Source organism: Neofelis nebulosa, chromosome 2 (genome assembly GCF_028018385.1).
Source record: "Neofelis nebulosa isolate mNeoNeb1 chromosome 2, mNeoNeb1.pri, whole genome shotgun sequence".
In the NCBI taxonomy this organism is placed as follows: domain Eukaryota; kingdom Metazoa; phylum Chordata; class Mammalia; order Carnivora; family Felidae; genus Neofelis; species Neofelis nebulosa.
In genome coordinates, this window is record NC_080783.1 from 215,567,813 (window position 1) to 215,579,813 (window position 12,001).

Here is a 12,001-nt window from a genome sequence, read left to right on the forward strand (position 1 = left end):
CCCCACCGGCCCCCCTGCTGCTGGCTCGTGGGTGGCGCGAAGGACCCACACCGGGAGTGCCCTGCGGGGTCCACTGAGCTCAGGGCCCCCCAGGCCGCAATGCTCAGAGAGGCAGAGGCCTTGGGGAGTTGGGGGCCGCCCGCTCTGCCTGGCAGGGCCCTGCCCTGGCATTTACCTTGAGATACTGGATGTCTTTGGAGCAGCTGAGCTCAGGCAGGCCGGCGGCCCGCATCAGGGCGAAGAGGTGAAGGAACAGAGGCCCGTGGCGCCGCAGGATGGTATAGGCTCGCTCACAGTAGCCACGGAACCTGGGGGGGTGGGGGGGGGGTTGGAGCAGAGAGAGGGGGGAGGCAGGGCTCTGGGTCCTCACGGCCATTCCCACGCTGCTCTCGCCCTGGAAACAGCCCCCGCTCCCTCTGAGGCCCCGACAGCCCGGCCTCTTCCTACAGGACCCGGCCCTGCACCCGGTCGGCCTGGGACCCCGAGCACCCTCACCTTTCAAATTTCTCACTGTTATTCGTTTTCCCCTGCTGGATCACGTGCACAAAGTCGTACGTGAGGATGAATGGGACGCGCTCACGGTTGATTCCAAACTTGGTCTTGAAATTCCCCAGAAAGTGGCCAAAATCAATGTGGAACAGCTAAGAAAAGGGAAGGAGAAGCCATCGTCAGAGAGGAGAGTGCCTTGGTGTCGGGTTGCGGGGTCCGGGGTGGGGGGGGGGGGCGGAGGGGTATGCTGGGGGGTGACAGGTGCTGCCCACGTGGCCCCTACCTGCCCATTCTCGCGGATCATGATGTTGTCGCTGTGCCGATCACCGATGCCCAACACGTAAGTGGCCACACAGTAACCGGCGCAGGAGAGGGTAAACTCCTCAATGGCTCGATCCAAGGCTTCCCTGTGTGTGTGTCGGTGGGGAGGGGTGTTAAAACCCATGGCCGTGCCGTTTTGCAGCAGCTTCTACCAAGAGGTCGGGTCTGTGTCCCCTCTCCTTGAATCTGGCCTGACGACTTGCTTGGACCAATGGGACACGGAGGAGGCCCTGTTGGGACTCGTCCCAGAGCCTCGGCCTTAAGACACCTTGTGGCGCTCGAACCTACCTACTGCCATGGAAGGAAGCCCAGGCCGGTCCACTCACTGAGGGGAGAGCACGTGGAGACACGTACGTGACCGGCGCCATCCAGGCCGGTCAAGCGACCAGAGGGTAACGGTTACATGAATGATTCCAGCCCAAGAACCACTCAGCTCGGCCAGGTCCAGCTGCAATTTGTGGGCCCGTAATAACCCGTGGTGGTTTTACATGCCTAAGATAAGCGTGGTCGTTACATGACAACAGCTAACTGATCCTTGCGGGAACAGAGACCTGACCCACCCCGACACAGAGCAGACCTGGTCCTCGGCTGAGCCAAGAAGTCATGGAGACTGTCACGGGCCCTTCTCCTCACCTTTGACTCCCAAACTCCTCTTGGAAAGGGTGTCTGTCCCCAGGGCCCAGAACCTACCCAGGGTTCTTGGACTTGAGCCAGTTGAGCAGGGCATCCTTGTTGAAGGCAGCCGTGGCGGCCATGTTGCTTTTGTTCAGCTGGATGTTGGCGATGGTGTCTGAGTGAAGCACCACCTCGATGAGGCCTGTGCGGTCTCCCGTGGAGAGGCAGCCGTAGGGCGTCATCCTAGCCAGGAGGGAGGAGGGGCAGGGAAATGCCATGGTCAAGGGCTGTCCCTGGGGCAGTGTGAACCGCCCCCCTCCAGCCCGAGGAGCTCAAGACAGCCAAAACCGCCACAGGAGACGCCAGCGGGGTTGCTGAAAGGGAGGAGGAAGGTGCGCGGGAGGCGCCCTTGACGCCCGGAACTCCAGGGGAGGCTCCTTGGAGAGGTCAACGCCAGCCCTCAAGATGCAGAGAGGAAAAGTCAGCGCCTCAGCTGAGCTCGTGTCTGCTCAGAGAGAAATCCAGATGGTTCAGAAGAAGATGTCACTGGCAGGAAGGGGCAGGAAGCCAGGGAGCGTGGAGCAAAGGAAACAATGGGGTAAGACAGACGCCGAGCGCCCGGCCGGGCCTTCTGCGCCCTCACTCTGCGGCCCCATCGCCTCCCTCGGCCCTGACTTCAAACCGGTCTCTGCTCTGAGAACGGCCCCTTTGCCCGCAGAGGTGTCGGCGTCGGCTTTGACAGAGGACTCCTCCAAAGGGACAGGGTCCTAGGCGTGGGGCAAGTCCGAAGACGGACGCCAGGAGGGCCTCTCACCTCAGGTCCAATCCCTCCTGCTTCCACAGAACGTCCATGAGCTGGATCATCTGCAGAGTCAGCATGTCCTGGCGGAGGTCTGTGCGGCCGTTCCGGAAGGAAAAGCACGAGCTTCTGGTGGGCTCCCCACTCCCAGCCGCGCCCAGCCCCAGGCCCCCCCCCCTTCCCCTCAGCCCGCCCCGCCCCCCCCTTCCCCGTGAGGGCCGCGCAGCGCGTGTCCGGGGCCCGCCCCGCTCACCGTCCCCGTTCTTAAAGATGATGCCCACACTGCTGTCACTGCCCGCCTCCTCGTTGCTGTACATGACCCACAGGGGCTTCATCTTGGAGTCCATGAAGGTGCACTGTTCCACGCTGCGGGCCAGAAAGCGGTCGGCACGGGCCCCTCCGCGGGGCGCCCGGCAGGGCAGGGGGAGGAGGCCGTGGAAGGGGCTCGGGGCTCACCAGACTTCGGCCAGCAGGGTGCTGGGGTCCAACGGGGACTGCAGGTTGGAGAGGGCCTCCAGGTAGGTCTCCTGGCGCATGCACAGGTGCATCAGCTCCTTGGTCTGGGGCCGGGTGGTCTTCTGGGAGCTCACCTTGACAAAGTCGTTCAGGGCCTTCAGTTTGCTCAGCGCCTCGCCCTGGCGGGGAGACACGAGAGGCGGGCAGCGTGGGGAGGCCGGCGGGACGGGCTCCGAGCCTCAGCCCGGCCCGGGGGGGGGGGGCTCTGAAGGGGCCGAGCCTGCCCAGACGCAGGGCCCCACCCAGGGCAGGGACCCCGGGCCGAGCCTCACCTGCCTCATCAGCACCTTCATGTGGTGGGTGCTGCCCCTGCAGTAGGCTTCCATGATGAGGCCGAAGCGCAGCGCCACGGAGGGCACGTGCATCTCGGAGCTGGAGGAAGGAGGGGACGGCTGAGCCGCGCGCGCACGCGCGCGGGGCGGGCAAGGGGGGACCGGCCAGGGGCCCCGCCTCCTCAGGCCCGGTGGGGCCAGTACCGGAGGTGCCAGAAAAGGAAGTGGCCGATCTTGCGGTTGGACAGGGCCCGGTCCAGCAGGAACTTGGTCAGCTCGCAGTCCAGGTAGGACTCGTACTTGAGGACCTGCACCAGCTGCAGCAGGTACTGGAAAAGCTCGTCGTCCCTGCAGAGGAGGGAGGCCGGCCTCACCTGAGCAGACCCCAGGCAGGGCTCGGTCCTCTTGGGGGGGGGGGGGGGGGGGGGGCGGGGCCGGCTCTGCCGCCAGGAGGCGGGGACAAAACCGCGCTTCCGAGGGGCGGGCGGGGAGCCCGCGGGACTCACGTCAGTTTCCGCAGAGACTTGATGGCGAAGGAGCCCACGTGGCGGTCGGGGAAGCTGAAGTCCAGCAGCTCCAGGGCGCTCAGGACGGGCAGGTCCGGCCAGGAGCACAGCAGGTAGAGCATCTGGGGGTGCGGGTGGTCAAGGTGCGGCTGGGCAGGAGGTCAAGTCGGGGGCCCTCGGCGGAGGCCCCGCCCGCGGCCCCGCCCCCCCCGCCCACCTGGGCCACATCCTCGTGCTTGTTCCACTTGGTGACCAGCAGCAGGCGGGCCAGCGCCTCCGGGAAGCGCTCCTGGACCTCGTGCCGCATCTTCCACACCAGGTCTTTCTCGTGCTCATACAGCTCCCCGGACCCCCGCCGCTCCAGGATTTCCCGCAGCTGCAGCTGCTGAGGGGTGCAGGCCGGGTGAGCTGCGGCCAGACCAGGCGCCCCACCGCCCGCGGCCCCCAGCTCACCTCCTCCTCGCTGAAGCGCCCGTGCTCCCCGTGCCGCCCCAGCTCCAGAATCTGCAATGAGCGGTCCCGTCTCAGCGGAGCCCCCGGGCCCCGGCCAGCCCTGGCTGGGGGGGGGGGGGGGGGGGGGGGGCCTCCGGAGACGGGGAGCTTCAACGCCCGGGCACTGGGAGCTGTCCTGTGCACAGCACCCTCGGCCTCCGCTCCCTGGATGCCAGGAGCATCTCTCCCAGTAGCTGTGACAACCAAACGTGTCTTTGGATATGGCCCCAAGTCCCCTGGGGAACAAAGCGGCCCTGACTGAGAACCACTGCTCCCCACCTGCTGTAGTGGGTTAGGATTCTAGAGAGTCAAGCAGGTCCCCAAATGTGTGTGGTGACCAAGCCCTGGCCCTGAGCCACTTAGGGGATGGGGGGGGGCAGGGGGCCGGGGCGGGGGTGGGGGGGCACCATGCTCTGGGAGCCCCAGAGGCAGAGTCAGGAAAGGTCATCTTTAGCCCCACAGCCTCTGGGGAGGGCGGGTCCTGCCAGGCCCGGTTGGCGAGGGGGCTGACCTTGTCCAGGGCTGGGTAGTACACAGGGTAGGGGGACACCTCAGGGAGGCAGATGACTAGGGCAGCAGCGCTCTCCGTGTTGGGGTTACTCCGCACTGTTCCCGCGGGGTTCAGCAGCTCCCCCTTCTCGTCTGGACACAGGGATGGATGGGAGTTGCACGAGGAACGCCACCGGCCGGGAGCGCACGCCCCCGGGCCCCTCCCTCCCGCCGGGGCAGACCTGGTGCGGACGGCCACATGTACAGGCAGCATTCACCGGTCTTGAGCTGGTCCTTGTAGTCAAACAGCATGAGGTTGGCCCAGGCGATGGGGCAGTCCTGGGAAAGACCACGGGCAGGTCAGGGCCATTTGTTCATCTGCAGGATGGGTGTAGCCTCCAGGCCACCTTCCCCGCCCTCACCCAGACTCCCTGTGAGGAAGGCAGCAAGGTCAGCCGCCTCCTGGCTCCCTTCCACTTCCGGTCGCATCCCTGCTCCTGGCTTCTTGAGAAACCCCCAAACGAACCACACCGGCCCCAGAAGGCTGGCCCAGCTCAGCTATGGGTAAGTCAGCGTGGCTCAGTGGCCAGTCACATCCTGGGCCCTGGTGACTCAGTGCTCAACCACCGTGCCTTCCCTGCTGGCTGCTGACTCAGGCCACTCTTGCTCCCGGTGAGGACAGTGCGTCCGTCCTCCTACCCCAGGGAGCCGCCTCCAGGTTCCCACCAGGACCGAAGGCTTAGGCCCAGATATTCCGAGTCACCGTGCTCACGAGCCCTGGAACCCAGAGCCCTCGCGTAGCAGGGGTGGCGGCCAGTGCGGGAGGGGCGGGGAGGTTGGGTCGGCCAGCCCTCCCGGGACTTCCCCCCTCCCCCCCCCATCCCCAAGGTGCGTTCCTGCTCTGAGTGGATAAGGGGGAGTGACCCACAGTGGGCTGGCTCCCAGAGGCCTGGCCCCAGCCTCCCAGCCAGCCCCACCCACCGCCTTCTTGGACTTCTTCTTGGTGGACCGAGCCTTCTTGGCCTTCTCGATCACGGCGTAAAGTGCAAAGCAGAGACGAGCCATGCGAGGCAGGTCGCAGACGTTGATGTCAAACTCTAGCCGCTGCTTCCACACGGGCTCTGAGCACACGCTCACCTCCGAGCTGGACACCGTCTTGCACAGCGTCTCGTTGCCATGGAAGAGCCCGGCCTGCACCACCAGCTGGGGAAGGTGCAGGCGCAGGTGACAGGTGGCAGAGACCCAGCCTCTCCCCGCTCCCAGGTTCTCCCCCCACCACCTAAGGCACAGAGCTCCTGAAATGTCCACATTTCACATGGGTCTGAATCCCACTTTCCACGTGGAAGAAAGTGGCACAGAAGAGGGGCGGCCGAATGCCTGAGAGGTTCAAGGGGCCACAGGGCGAAGGGAAGGGCACCACGGGCTGTGCATGGGCTCCCCATGCCTCTGTGGGACCCCAAGTCATGGCACTTCCCTGCTCTGGGCCTCAGTTTCCCCACTGGGGCTTGGGAACTCCAGGGGCCCTTCTAGTTCTCACGCCCAAGCCTACCTCCACGGCTCAGAATTGTGCGAGCCCCAGAAGGAGGGGAATGTTTAATGCCACCTGAACACGCCGACCCTGGCTCCTCCAGCTCTACCCTGACAGCCCTCCCGCCCAGCCAGAAAGCTGCTTCCCTCCGATGCTCCCGGGTTCCATCCGGGAACCCCAGACCTGCCCTGTTTGCAAAATTACCCCAACAAAAAGTGTTCCACAAAGAGACTCGACCTCTGCGGACCCAGCTGTGATGTCCAGCAAATGGGACAGTAAAACAGACACCTGGCAGGCTATCCTATCCTGACGACTGAGGGAGATGGGGTGTGTGAACGGCCCAGAAGTGGGCGTGGCCCCCAGGGGTCCCCGCCCGTGCTCCATACACCTCCCACGTGTCCCCAGGGAGTCTCAAGGCCCCAGGGCCCAGCTGGAGCCGCTCGTCTTCGGCACCTGTCACCTCCCAGACTCTGTGCTTCCCACATCCCTGGGCCGGGCCTGGGCCCACCACTTCTACCAGAGTCAAATACCCAGAACTCACTGGGCCTGGTTTCTACGAATTAGCCTCTCTGGCCGGCCGGCCTGCTCCCCTACCCTCTTCCTGTTTTGAAGCGGCTCACAACCACCCCAGGCAGGGATGCTGGGTAATGTGGTCAGGTGGCTTTCATGTGACCCCCCCCCCTTCTTCCTCCACCACCCCTCTAGACCACAGCCACCTTGTTTGTGCAGAAAACATCCCCCCTCCCCCCAGAAGCCCCCTACCTTCATCCGCTCATCCGCATTCACTTTGCTACCCTGGATCAGCTCCACGCAGAAAGGCTGCTCCAGGGACCACAGGGACAAGGAAGAAGGCTGGGGCGGGGTGGAGGGTGGGGGGGGGAGAAGCAGGGCTGTCAAAGCAGAGGAATCCAGGGGAGGCTCTGGTGGCTAGCGCCCCTGACCCCTGCCAAGGCCCGTGGCCACTCGGAGGTGGGCTGGGAGTGTCGCCGGTTTGTGGCAAGGCTCAAGCACCCACTTGCCTTTACCAGAACACCTGCCGTGCAGGTGCGCCGGGACCCCTGAACCCTGCCCCAGGAAAGCTCGGGCGGCCCCCCGCCCCCACCCAGCACACTGGTGTAGTTTTGGCCGGCCAAGCTCAAGGCCCAGCTGTCGCCACTGACCAACCAAGGAGCCTGAGATGAGGCGTCCTGGGCCGGCCGCCAGCCCGCGGTGTGGCCACGAGGCTCCGGGGTTGGACAACAGGTGGGAGGAAGGGATGGAGGGGAGGGGAAGCGGAAGGCACCGGCTCACCTTCTTCATGGGAATGGGGGGCGGTTTGGTGCGTGGTTTTTGGACTTGGGGGGCAGGGTTGCTCTGCTCGTCCCGCATGGCGAGGATGGAAGAAGAGTGCACCATGGTCAGGTGGGGGGTCAGCCCGCTGTGCAAGCAGCTGCAGATGTACTGAGACGGGGGCACAGAGTGAGCGGCCGACGGGGCAGCCCCAAGCATTCCCCGACCCGGGGGGCTCCCCGATGCCGACCACCGCCTACCCCAGGCCTTCCAGGCCCCTCCTGAGGACTCTTCTGCCCCCACCCGCTTCCTGAAGACAGAGCCCTCCTTGCGCTCATGAGGCGGGCAAGCCCAGCAAGGGGACGCTCTCGCCAGGACCCCCAGAGGCCTGGCTCCTCATGTGCAAGGGGGGCCCAGGGCCCTTCCCAGCCATCGCCCTCACCTGGAACTGGCAGAGGGGGTAGCTGCCGTACAGGTACTCGTGCTTCCCGTTCACCTGCAGGGTGTAGTCCTCAGGCCGCTCCAGCAGCGGCTGCCGGAACACCGTGGCCTTCTTCCGGAGGGCACAGGCCATCAGTGCCAGGGGCACATCCTTGCTGGACACCTGGAAGGTGAAGCTCTCCTGGGGGGGGAGGGGAGGGAGGGTCAGCCCTCCACCCTTGTGGGGGGCGGAGGGGGGGTGGCGCATGGACTCTGGGACGCAGAGGGTGGGGTTGCCTATTTGTAATAGGTGCCCCCTCCCCCCAGCGCGAGCTCCATGAGGGCAGAGTCTGATGCAGGCACGTGGCTGACACCCAAGAAATATTTATTGAACGAATGAGTGGACCAGTGACCAAGGCCATTTGGTCATTCTGCCTCTCATCCGACTTGCCGGGTGGGACATTTGGCCGAGATCCTCGCATGCATGGATGCCCACAAGTACCACCGGGCGCCACTGGGAGGAGAGTGGATTTGGGGCGGTGGGCGGAGGACTGGGAAGTGTCACGGGGAAGCACCCCCCCCCCCTTGGACACAGCAGCCTGGACGCAGCAAACGGGCCCCGGCGTCCCCGGCAGGAACCGCGGGCTCACCTCGCTGCCCTCAAACTTGACGTTGACGAGGAGGGCCCGGTTGGGGACCCGCAGGGGGCCGGCCGCCCAGCTCCGGGCCGAGGGCTCCAGCTGCAGGGGGAAGCTGTACTGCAGCCAGGCCTCCCAGCCCAGCTGCTGCCGGCGGGCGGCCGCCTCCTCGCAGAACTGGCGCATCTTGGTGCGAAAGTCATTCACCTCGGGGTCCCGCAAGGAGTCGAACTCGTGGAGGCCTGAGAGGTGGGGAGGCTGGGTCAGCCAGGGGACGGGGAGGGGCGGGGCCAAGAGGGCCCACCGCACACGGAGGCGGGGCGGGAAGGGCCCGCCACTCACGGGGGCAGGGCAGGGACAGGGCCGGGAGAGCCCGTCGCACACGGGGGTGGGGCGGGGCGGGGCGGGGCAGGGGCGGGGCCAGGAGGGCCCGTCGCACGCGGCGGGGCGGGGCAGGGCGGGAAGGGTGCAGTGCACGAGGGGGGCGGGAGGGGAGGCGGGGCAGGGACACGGTGGGGCGGGCCCGTCGCACACGGGGGCGGGGCGGGGCCAGGAGGACCCATCGCACACGGGGGCGGGGCGGGGCAGGGGCGGGGCCAGTAGGGCCCAACGCACACGGGGGCGGGGGCGGGGGCGGGGCCGGGCGGGGAGGGGAGGGGGAGGGTCGGGCCCACCCGCACGCGGGGCACCTTTGCCGATGAGGAGGCTGATCTGTGAGTTGACAAGCTTCTTCACCCTGTCACCCTCTCGGGCCACCAGGCGCAGCACCGGCAGGAAGGGCTGGATGTCACACAGTCGCCGCTGCTCGTCCTCCAGCTCCTGCTGCTCCGCGGTCTGGTTGACGCAGGTGAACACGTAGGCCTCAGGGTCGCTGAGCATGTGGAAGAGTGGCTCATACTGGGCGCGGTGCCACAACACCTGAGGGGACAGTGGCCGGTCGGCCCCTCCGACCAAAGTGAGCGGGGCCGCGGGGAGCGGGGAGGTGGCTGGAGGCTGACCTCAGTCTGGGTGTCCCTCCCCTGCACGACCCTGCCCTCCCCAGACCCCTAGAACACAGCATGGGTCACCATCACTGCCCTTCTGTGGAAGGTGCCTGGTATTCGCTAAAGTCCTGTCCACAGTCCCCCCTGTATGTTACCCTTGAGAGACGGCCAGCCAGACATGACCTCCAGCTAACAGTCCTGGGGTTCATCACCCTGATTTCTAAATGTTGGCAACTAATTCAGAAAAGGCAAACAACTGAGAGCCATAAAACCCTCCATGGGCTGTGTTCAGCTAAGGCGGTCAGTGTGTGGCCTCAGGGCAAGGTGTCCCCAGGGTCCCCTGAGAGAGCCATCTAATAGTCAAGCTTTACTGCAAAACTGTTCACCACTGAGTCACAGAGAAGACGGGAAAGGAGCCCTATTTTTCTTCCACGGGGGACGGATAATTATGGTCCATCAGCACAAAGGGATTGGTACAGGGACATGACCCAGAACCTAGGGACACAAGACACACGGTGAGTGGGAAAAACAAAAAACAAAAAACCCCAACGTATAGAGCAGCAGATCTAATTCAAGCCCATGTCCATAAAAACAACTCTAATAGGGGCACCTGGGTGGCTCAGTCAGTTAAGAGTCGGCTCCAGATTTCCGCTCAGGTCTTGATCTCACGGCAGTAATTTCGAGTCCCAAGTTGGGCTCTGTGCTGGGTATGGAGCCTACTTAAGATTCTCTCTCTCTCCCTCTGCCCCTCTCCTGAGCTTGTGCACGCTCTCTCTCTCTCTCTCTCTCTCTCCCTCTTAAAAAAAACAAAAACCACAACTCTAATAAACAGTAATTAGTACAGACCGGGATTCGACAAAAGTGACTGGTTTGCAGACAAAACCTGGTCTGCTCCCAAGGTATTAGAAGACAGCCACGCCCACTCATTTACATATTGTCTGGGGCTGCTCTGGGCCTCCGTGGGCAGAGTTGAGTGCTTGCGACAAATATCCGATGGCCAGCAAAGCCGAGAATATTTACTCTCTGGCGTCTGGTATAAATAAAAGTATGAAGGAACTGAAGTCAAATCGGGGTGTGTGCACCGCCCCACGTGTTTTGCATTTCTGCAGTGTGGGAATTGTAGTACCTTGCATGCCTGGTTCAGAAAGAGAAGATTACCCTTCAAGTGAAATTTACATAAAGTTAACTCACATGAAAAAGATGTTATAATGTTAACTCGGAAAAAAAAAAAAAAAAAAAAAAGAGATCTCAAAGTCCGTGATCAGAATTATCACAAAGAGCAACACTCCACAGAAAAGAAAACAGGAAGCAGCCAAACTGTTAACTGTGGTAGTCTCACAAGGGCTGGATCACAGGTGACTTTTTTCCTTTTTCTGTTTTTTTCCCGTTTTCCTAAATCAGTGTGTCCATATTACTTTTGAAATGGAAAAAAAAAAAAATTTTTTTTTTTTTAAATTTTTAAAGGAACCTCCCAGGAAGGGGAGATTGAGAAACAAAAACCAAACAAAAATTCCAAGATGGTCCCTTGCTTCTTTCCCTTTTTTGAGTGTGTTCAACTCCCAAGTATAGCTTTTAAAATTCTGAGCTGAGGTCTTGCTCTCTGGCGTGACCCATTAAATCCCACACTTGGGAAGTGGGATAAGCCCTTTGAAAGATCACAAGACAACATCTACCAAATACTTTCCAGATGTCTAACCCTTTGACTCAGTAATCCACCCGGACAATTATTCAACAAAAACTAAAAACTATTTCCAAAGATGATGTTTACTGAGATGACAGCTCTGAAGAGAGAAGACAGATAAGACTCTTTTAAGTGGCCGTGGATGGGGTGTGGTTCCGAAAAATGATGGCACAGTCATGGACAGAAGGAAAGGCCACCATGGGAACCACACCCTGAAGCTCTCACTGGAATCTGGTGAGTGTAATCGTGCACTGATAAAGGGGGAAGCTGAACTCAAAATGCTAGCTGGGCACTAACTGTAAGCGTTTATCATTATTTTTTAATGTTTATTCATTTTATGAGAGAGACAGACAGAGTGGGAGCGGGGGAGTGGGAGCACAGAGAGAGGGAGACACAGAATCCGAGGCAGGCTCCAGGCTCCGAGCGGTCAGCCCAGAGCCCGACGCGGGGCTCGAACCCACGGACCGCGAGATCGTGACCCGAGCCGAAGTCAGACGCTCAACCGACCGAGCCACCCAAGGCGCCCAGGATCGTACCTTCTTGATGGTGCTGAGGTTGGCATTCCGGGACACAGGGAAGTTCAGATAGACTCCCGTGGGCAGCAGGAAGTCAACTGCCACACTCTGATTCTCCTCCTTGGTCCAGAATTCCATGGGGCAGTCAACCCCAGGGGGCATCCTGTTTTTTCACTCCAAAGACACCGGCTGTCCTGAAAAGGAAGAGAAGGCACAATGAGGCACCCTAAGGGTGCCGGAAGGATCCCTTGAAGGGATCCTTTGGAAAACAGATTGTCAGGACCTTTGGCAGTGGGACGTGCAGGAAGGAGTCCCTCCCGTGGGCGCCCAAACCTCGCCTCCCTCTGGACTTCGTCCTGCCTGGGGTGGCTTGTGGCTCCTACTGTCCCCAGACCCCATCTCATCCGTCATCACAGGTGGGCACTCACTCTGTCTGCATCCCTCGCCGCAGTGGCCCAAACTCAAGAC

At 62.4% G+C, this 12,001-nt stretch overlaps 1 protein-coding gene across 7 annotated transcripts in view; it reads right to left on the minus strand.

The window, feature by feature from the left end:
* PIK3CD (phosphatidylinositol-4,5-bisphosphate 3-kinase catalytic subunit delta) overlaps positions 1 to 12,001 on the minus strand; it is a 57,654-nt gene that overhangs the window by 2,604 nt on the left and 43,049 nt on the right. For 4 of the 7 annotated variants that reach the window (XM_058719173.1, XM_058719175.1, XM_058719172.1 and 1 more), the window contains 21 exons: positions 11,555 to 11,727; positions 9,044 to 9,272; positions 8,367 to 8,596; positions 7,739 to 7,918; positions 7,318 to 7,467; positions 6,790 to 6,879; positions 5,481 to 5,702; positions 4,742 to 4,838; positions 4,522 to 4,652; positions 3,972 to 4,022; positions 3,736 to 3,903; positions 3,519 to 3,640; positions 3,217 to 3,360; positions 3,013 to 3,112; positions 2,681 to 2,859; positions 2,478 to 2,590; positions 2,240 to 2,318; positions 1,501 to 1,668; positions 773 to 896; positions 496 to 641; positions 176 to 308 (listed from right to left, as the gene is read on the minus strand). In XM_058719173.1, the coding sequence (XP_058575156.1) occupies positions 176 to 308; positions 496 to 641; positions 773 to 896; positions 1,501 to 1,668; positions 2,240 to 2,318; positions 2,478 to 2,590; positions 2,681 to 2,859; positions 3,013 to 3,112; positions 3,217 to 3,360; positions 3,519 to 3,640; positions 3,736 to 3,903; positions 3,972 to 4,022; positions 4,522 to 4,652; positions 4,742 to 4,838; positions 5,481 to 5,702; positions 6,790 to 6,879; positions 7,318 to 7,467; positions 7,739 to 7,918; positions 8,367 to 8,596; positions 9,044 to 9,272; positions 11,555 to 11,695 (2,997 nt within the window). In that variant the 5' untranslated portion in view covers positions 11,696 to 11,727. Of the gene's footprint in view, positions 1 to 175; positions 309 to 495; positions 642 to 772; positions 897 to 1,500; positions 1,669 to 2,239; positions 2,319 to 2,477; positions 2,591 to 2,680; positions 2,860 to 3,012; positions 3,113 to 3,216; positions 3,361 to 3,518; positions 3,641 to 3,735; positions 3,904 to 3,971; positions 4,023 to 4,521; positions 4,653 to 4,741; positions 4,839 to 5,480; positions 5,703 to 6,789; positions 6,880 to 7,317; positions 7,468 to 7,738; positions 7,919 to 8,366; positions 8,597 to 9,043; positions 9,273 to 11,554; positions 11,728 to 12,001 lie in introns of those variants that run through there. The other 3 variants (XM_058719176.1, XM_058719177.1, XM_058719178.1) reach the window with 3 other exon arrangements.